A 7,321-nucleotide genomic window follows, 5' to 3' on the forward strand; every position below is an offset into this window, starting at 1 on the left:
GAAAAAATCCTATTACTTTATACTCTATAATCATAGAAAAAATGCTAAAGAGTGAAATCCTTTAAAATTCCATGCAAAAGAGAGGGCCCTTAGGGAATTTCCAACTGAGATCTCCAAATCAGATAGATGGTGTATGTTGTTGTTTGTGTGGCCTAATGGAGAGGCTCAATGATGAACCGAAAACAGAACACGTCGCTTGGATCAGTCCATTTCATCGCATTCTCAGCCCAAATTTGGGTTGGCTATGAAGTTGAGCGGACAGCTTCTGCGCCCGCATCACTCGTTCGTTTGTCCACCTCGGCCCCTCCAGCTATCCACATACACCAGACAGACCAACCACACTTCCCCTTCTACTCTCACCCAATCGCCACACCTACAGCCGTTGTGCCCTAGGTCGATTCATCAATGCCATGGCGCCCCTCATGTTGTCCGAGTTGTTCCCAACATCACGCTCGGAGCTCCCGCCCTTGTGGCTACAACTCCCTCTGCTGCAATTCTGGTTCGCACCGCAATTCCGGGTCGTGTCGCGGTCGACAAAAAGAGGCCGCCGTGCCCAGCGCGTCAAGCCGAAGAAGGAGATCACGCTGGAGGAGAGGGTGGCGGAGTTGAAAAAGCGAGCTAACCGCAAAGACTAAGTAAATAAAAAGAAAGGGCCAATACATTTGCATACGCCACCTATATTCAGGCCCACACTCACGCCAAGGCCATGGCCACCCAATTTGCACTCATGATCAACGGGCAGGCGCTGACCAATGCCCTGGTGATGAGATCTGGCTTGTCCTCGAACACGCCACCATGCTCTTCAGAACACGGCACAACGTCGTTCTGGTTGTTGAGGGACACGTCGCCAGAAGTCGGCGTGTTTTCCCGACCATGCCGACAACTCCAAGCATTGACCTTAACATTCCGGCGAGCGGCTAGTCAGGGAGGTGTAAAGGAAGCCTGCAAAGCGTTTGTCACATGGCGTTGTCTCGTTCCTTGCAACCTGTACGAAGATATGCCAGTGCGGCCAGGTTCACCCTCTGACCTAGTACGAATCTCCTTTGCTTCCATATATTTAACATGATTTATGTCCGACCCGATGGCATATGTACCAGGCCCTTTCTAAAGATGGGGATGTGACCATGGATCCGACCATGATTAATGAAGGGGCCGGCACCGAGACCCAACGTGCGACCCAAGTTGGCACCCAAATAGCCGCTCTCTCGATGGTGCCACCCCAAGCGGCCATGTGAGTTGAGTTCATCAAATAGGCCGAGGGGAAGGACCAGCTCCAAGGCAAATGCAAAGAGCGAGGCTTCCTCGAAAGCAGTTATAGAGATGATCAAGACACTTCTAGACAACAAGGAGGTGTCAAGCAAGAAGAGGAACGAGAGATAGCACCGGGAAAAAGTGGAGTCCGGAAGACCTACTATATCATATAACACAAGAAGCTCAAAATTGAAGAGATCAATGCCCATAACAAGCAAAAGGAATTGGAGCTCTTCCTACTTATGGAGGAGACTAGGATCATGGCGACCCCTATGACTGACGACATGGATCCAAGTCATCAGGCATGGTTGAAGAAGAAGATGATTCTTAATGAAGATGTGTGATTCACTCGATCACGTTTCCATTTGTGTCTCATCCTTTTGGAGCTTTGGGTATACCGTCACGGGCGGAACTGAATTATCTTATAGTACTACTTAATTTGCTCTCATTTTTCGTAAAATTTGGATTATTTGCTATTTTTCGCTGAATCTAGATTATCATACGTGTGAAATATGCATATGCATAAGGAAGCAGACCAAACTAGGGAGCCGTTGGGTTTACAACCAACCCCAGACGGATATGAGCCTCTCGCCTGTCTGCGGTCCACCACGAACGGAATGAGATGGACAATATCGGTATCTGGAATGGAAGGTTCCGTTAGAGATGCCTTTAAATCAAAGAGAAAAGCCCTATACCGGAAAAAAATAGTACTTCATTGTATGCAAAGTAGATGGTAGAAAATTTCTATAATTTTGTACTCTTTAACCAAACAATCGTTATAGAACAAATTGCTAAAGAGTGAAATCATCTAAAATTGCATGCAAAAGAGAGGGCCCTTGAATCTAAGAGGAACGCCCCCCTATACCTGAAAAAACTAGCAGTTCATTTACCCTCTGGACGTCAGAAGGACATGATTGATCTCCAATTCCGTGCAAGCTTCGCCCATGACGAAATCTCTTGGAGCTTGTGCAGCAGTAATGCGATGAAGTCCAGAAACCAGGGGAGAGGTCGCACACTTTCACAGTTCAGGCAATCCGGCTGTGACCATCTCATGGATGCTCCTCTGCCATGGCATGCCATGCCGCGGACGCAACCCTTTACTGCTCCCTCTCGTTGGCAACTTGCCGCACGCCCCTTTTGCCGTGACAAATTGGCCATGAATCATGGCTCACTCGCTGGAGTCGCGCACATAAATTCCGGCCGGTGACCTGCGCACATGGACGACGGATGGCTGGCCGGCCTAACCATGCATGGTCCGGGAGAAATTTCTCCGGCCATCCCCGGAACTGTGTAATGCATTCATGGCGGTGTCCCCGCCAAGATCGAATTGGGACATCGATCAACTGGGACTAGGTAGTCTTTCGCAAAAAAAAAAAAAAAAACTGGGACTAGGTAGTAGATTCAGCTTCACAGCAGACAGACATATCTATTCAGGTTATACAGAAAGTACGCATAGCGAATCTATGCGAATACCGAATACTTCGCTAAATTCCTCACAAGCAATTATACTCCCTCCGCTTCATAATTCTTGTTGTGGTTTATGTCAAATTTAAACTACAATCACGACAAGAATTATGTAAGAGAGGGAATTCTTGAGAAAAATTCATCTTGGTTAGTGCAACTAACATCATCAAGATGACAAGACTTCTGCACTCAACTACATTATGCGGTTTTGTGTACCACTAAATGCCTGGCACCTACTCTTTGCGGTGCGGTCAAATCAAATCATCCATCCATGTGATGGAACATTTGGAAGGTTTTGCCTGCAGCTCAGCTTATAAAACCCCATTAACGCAGCGCGCAGGACCTTGCCCCTAGCTCTCACTCACCCCCACCCTCGCTCTACATTCTTTTCGCCAAGATGGGCTGTAGCAGTACGAGCTGCAGCGTGGCCGTGGCCCTCTTGCTGCTGGCGCTCGGAGCCAGTGGCCAGCTGCAGGTGGGGTTCTACTCCAAGTCCTGCCCCAGCGCCGAGTCCACCGTCGCGTCCGTCGTACGGGCCGCCTCCGCCTCCGACTCCACCATCCTCCCCGCGCTCCTCCGCCTCCAGTTCCATGACTGCTTCGTCAGGGTATGCATGCCGGTGTCTGTTTCTTGCGAGATTTCTATGACCCTCCTGCAAATCTTCTTACTAGTAACTTAAACTGGACGGCTCTGTGTTTCAGGGTTGCGACGCGTCGGTGCTGATCAAGGGTGGTAACAACAGCGCGGAGGTGGACAACGCCAAGCACCAGGGCCTGCGCGGGCTGGACGTGATCGACAGCGCCAAGGCGCAGCTCGAGACGCAGTGCCCAGGCGTCGTCTCGTGCGCCGACATCGTCATCCTCGCCGCGCGCGACGCCGTCGCCTTCGTAAGAACATACTAAATCGCGCGCCCTGCATGCACGGAGGTTAAAAAACTGATCGGTTTCAATTCGTGTTGCTTGCTGCACGCAGACGGGCGGGCCGTCGTTCGACGTGCCGACTGGCCGGCTCGACGGCAAGGTGTCGAACCTGCGCGACGCCGACGTGCTGCCGGACGTGCACGACTCCGCCCAGGTCCTCCGCTCCAAGTTCGCCGCCGGCAGCCTCGACGACAAGGATCTCGTCCTCCTGAGCGGTGAGCCAAACAAAACCAAACCCCCACGGCCATGGTGGCCGGCTAGCCGAGCTCATCTAACAGCCTAACACACACTTTTTTATGTGAACTGCAGCGGCGCACACGGTGGGCACCACGGCCTGCTTCTTCATGCAGGACCGCCTCTACAACTTCCCGCTCGCGGGCGGCGGCCGAGGGTCGGACCCGTCCATCCCGGTCGACTTCCTCGCCGAGCTAAAGTCCCGGTGCGCGCCGGGGGACTTCAACACGCGGGTGCCGCTGGACCGCGGCAGCGAGCGCATCTTCGACACCTCCATACTCCGCAACATCCGCAACGGCTTCGCCGTCATCGCCTCCGACGCCGCCCTCTACGACGACGCCTCCACCGTCGACGTCGTTGACTCCTACTCCGGCCTCCTCGGCACCATCTTCGGGCCATACTTCCGCCAGGACTTCGCCGACTCCATGGTCAAGATGGGCAGCATCGGCGTCATCACCGGCAGCAACGGAGAGGTCCGGAAGCTCTGCTCCAAGTTCAACTGATCCTCATGCAAGATCCACCCATCATCGATCTAGCCGTGGATACCATTCATTGCGCTGCTGGTTGGCAAGCTAGCCCATGCACACGATGCATGCATCGCGTGCTCTGGTCGCGTCCAGCCTATGACGATTTCTTCTTCTATTTATTGTGTACATGTTACTGCTTGAGAAAAAGAGAGGGCAAATTTAGTGTGTTCATGTGATGCGCCAAAAGGTCTAGCTAGCACGGCCGACGGGTTGCAAATGGTTCTAGGATCTGTGCAGTTTTCTCTTGAAGTGAAATCAAATTCATATGTATAAGAGATATGTTTGATTTTTTATGTTTATAATATGTACACTGTAGAACACCATATGTGCGATTAAGTGAAGGTGATATCATTTTGTTCTTGCCCTTTGGTTGGGTCTATTTATCTGTGTAAATGTGAGATTGTGAAAACTTGTGTTTATGTGCATCCACTGCCAGTGTAAACAAGTGTCAGATGTTACTACCGTATAGCAAAGTTTATTCGATTGCTTGGACTTAATTTGTTTTTCAGTACAAATTAAATCAAAATTATTTTCTTCACCTTGCAGGCATCTAACTATAAGGAAGACTTCAATAAATGATTTTCCCTTCAACTTAACAGATTGGCAAGAGGAAAAATTTCTGTATATATTCATGCCCACTCCATGCTACGAATGCTGAATGTGTAAGCCGGGCGATGTATATGACATGATCAAACTCATCATTGAGTAAAAGCTTTTGTTTCTATGCCCTGTTTGAGCAGTTGGCAGATCAGGAAGTAGGCAGAGTTGGCTGGGCTTGTTATTATTGGGGACAAGAACTTCTCTTGCTTAGCTTGCAACCGGAAATTAGAAGTACTGCATTGATGGGGTTGTCCCTAAACACTACAAATTATTGTGTTTTTTTTTATAAAAACACCAAACCGAAAAAATTAAATGTCTTGACAAACAGACAAGGGATTGTATACGGAGATGGAGTACCAGACTACATGTACGTTAGTTTGTGAACCTGGCCTATATCTTACAATCCTATTCCAGGATCTGGTGTCTGAAACCTTTTCTGCTAACAGCACCAAAAGGTACTACTAGTGTGCAGCTTTATAAATGCATGAGGATTTGTGGGCTAACAAAGCTAATCAGGCGGCTATTTATGAGTCCGAATAAATTTGCAGTTCAATTGCCATACACGCTGAGAATGCCCTGGAATGTTTGGTTACTTCAAAAAGAATTTCCATCAGGCTGCTAATCTTGAACGCCAGCTGGTGGAGCTAATTAAAGGTGATCTCTTGTTGTTAGAGCATCTCCACCGGCGCGCCTCAAATAGTTGCCGACAAGGATGTCGACACTAATGTATGGGAAACGCCAGCAGTACATCCTCTATTTGGGGACGCTGATCCCACACCGGCGCCTCCATACGGCGGCCCCCAAAACTGTTTTTACTTTTTACAATATTTTGAAACAATATATCAATCACATTTTATTCATACTATATTCAATTATTCATACAATCACACAAATAGTACTTAAATTATTCATACAATCAAACATATGGAAATTAAATTATTCTTACAATCAAACAAATGGAAATTAAATCATGCATTGTTGGCGGCTCCTCTCCTCGCCCAGAAATGCGCAGCTAGATCCGGCAGAAGTTGAGCATGAACACCTACATCTCGAATTTCATTATGCATGTGAAGAAAAGCGGAAAATTCTTGGGGTACATGCTCCACCTCAGCAAGAGGTACTTGATAATCAATTGGTTGATCATCATGCACAGGTTTGTCGCGCTCGCTCTCAATGATCATGTTGTGCATGATCACACATGCCTTCATCACCTCCCACATCTGAGACTCAGACCAAGTGAGAGAAGGGTACCTGACAATGGTGAAACGCTGCTTAAGCACTCCAAAAGCATGCTCAACATCCTGGCGAGCTACTTCCTAGCATGTTGCAAAATAAGCGTCCATCTCCGAAACTGGGGACGGGTTTGTCTTAACAAATGTAGCATACATTGGCTAGATCCCATCAGCTAGATAGTACCCCTTGTTGTATGTGTGTTCCTTTACCTCAAAGTTCACGGCATGAACTTGTCCCTCAGCTAGTCTGGAAAACACCGGAGAGCGCTGCAAGACATTCATATCATTTTTTATTCCTGCCATGCCAAAAAATGCATGCCAAATCCAGAGGTCATGGTGTGCCACCGTGTAACGGCCCCGGATAGTACCCATTATAGATCTGCTTGTTCCTTTTTCTTTTGTGCATCATCATGGCATATACATCACATCAACCATGTTTTCAACAAATAAAATTACTTTTATAAACCCTAGCTTGTTGTTTTCCCTCTGATATGTTTATTTTAAAAACCCTTTCTCTCTTATCTTTTTCCAATAATAATAAAACCCTAATCTCTCTCTCTCCCTCATATCTCTTATTTATAATTAAGCTTTCCAACAAATAAATTTTGAATATGAAGGTGTCTTGTTTTGACTACAAGTAAATTAATATTTTATAAGCTAATTCCAAATCCCCTTCTCTCCTTCGTTTCAAATTCAAAACAGAAAAGAGTTTGTTTTCAAATGGTTTAAATAAAAATAGTAAAGGAAAATGCAAAAACCCCAAAACCCTCTAACCCCCTCCACATGGCCTCTCTCTCTCTGCTGGCCTGCTTCTGGCCCGGGTGGCCCTTTCATCCAGCCCAGACGGACACCAGCGGCCCAGGCCTTCCCCCTCTCTACCAGCCCAACCTTCCCCTCCTCTCTTCTAGCCCGAGGCCACTTCTTTCTCTCCCTACCCGGCCCCGTACCGCTTCGACAAGCGACGGAGACGCTCGTCGCTTTCCTCTTCACGCAGGAAGCGTGATATTCTCCCCATGCGTGGTCCTCCCTGTACAACCACCGCAACACCCTCCCCCATGTGAGCATCCCCTCTCCTTATCTCTTCCCTGGACCA

The 7,321-nt window shown here is 48.2% G+C and overlaps 1 protein-coding gene across 1 annotated transcript; it reads left to right on the plus strand.

The window, feature by feature from the left end:
- Positions 1-706: 706 nt before the first annotated feature.
- Positions 707-4,372, plus strand: LOC124696681 (peroxidase 43-like). Its single transcript, XM_047229372.1, has 5 exons — positions 707-760; positions 3,185-3,322; positions 3,417-3,602; positions 3,688-3,850; positions 3,945-4,372. The coding sequence occupies exons 1-5, from the start codon at positions 707-709 to the stop codon at positions 4,370-4,372; spliced, it is 969 nt and encodes a 322-aa protein (XP_047085328.1).
- Positions 4,373-7,321: the final 2,949 nt, after the last annotated feature.

Source organism: Lolium rigidum, chromosome 3 (genome assembly GCF_022539505.1).
Source record: "Lolium rigidum isolate FL_2022 chromosome 3, APGP_CSIRO_Lrig_0.1, whole genome shotgun sequence".
Classification (NCBI taxonomy): Eukaryota; Viridiplantae; Streptophyta; class Magnoliopsida; order Poales; family Poaceae; genus Lolium; species Lolium rigidum.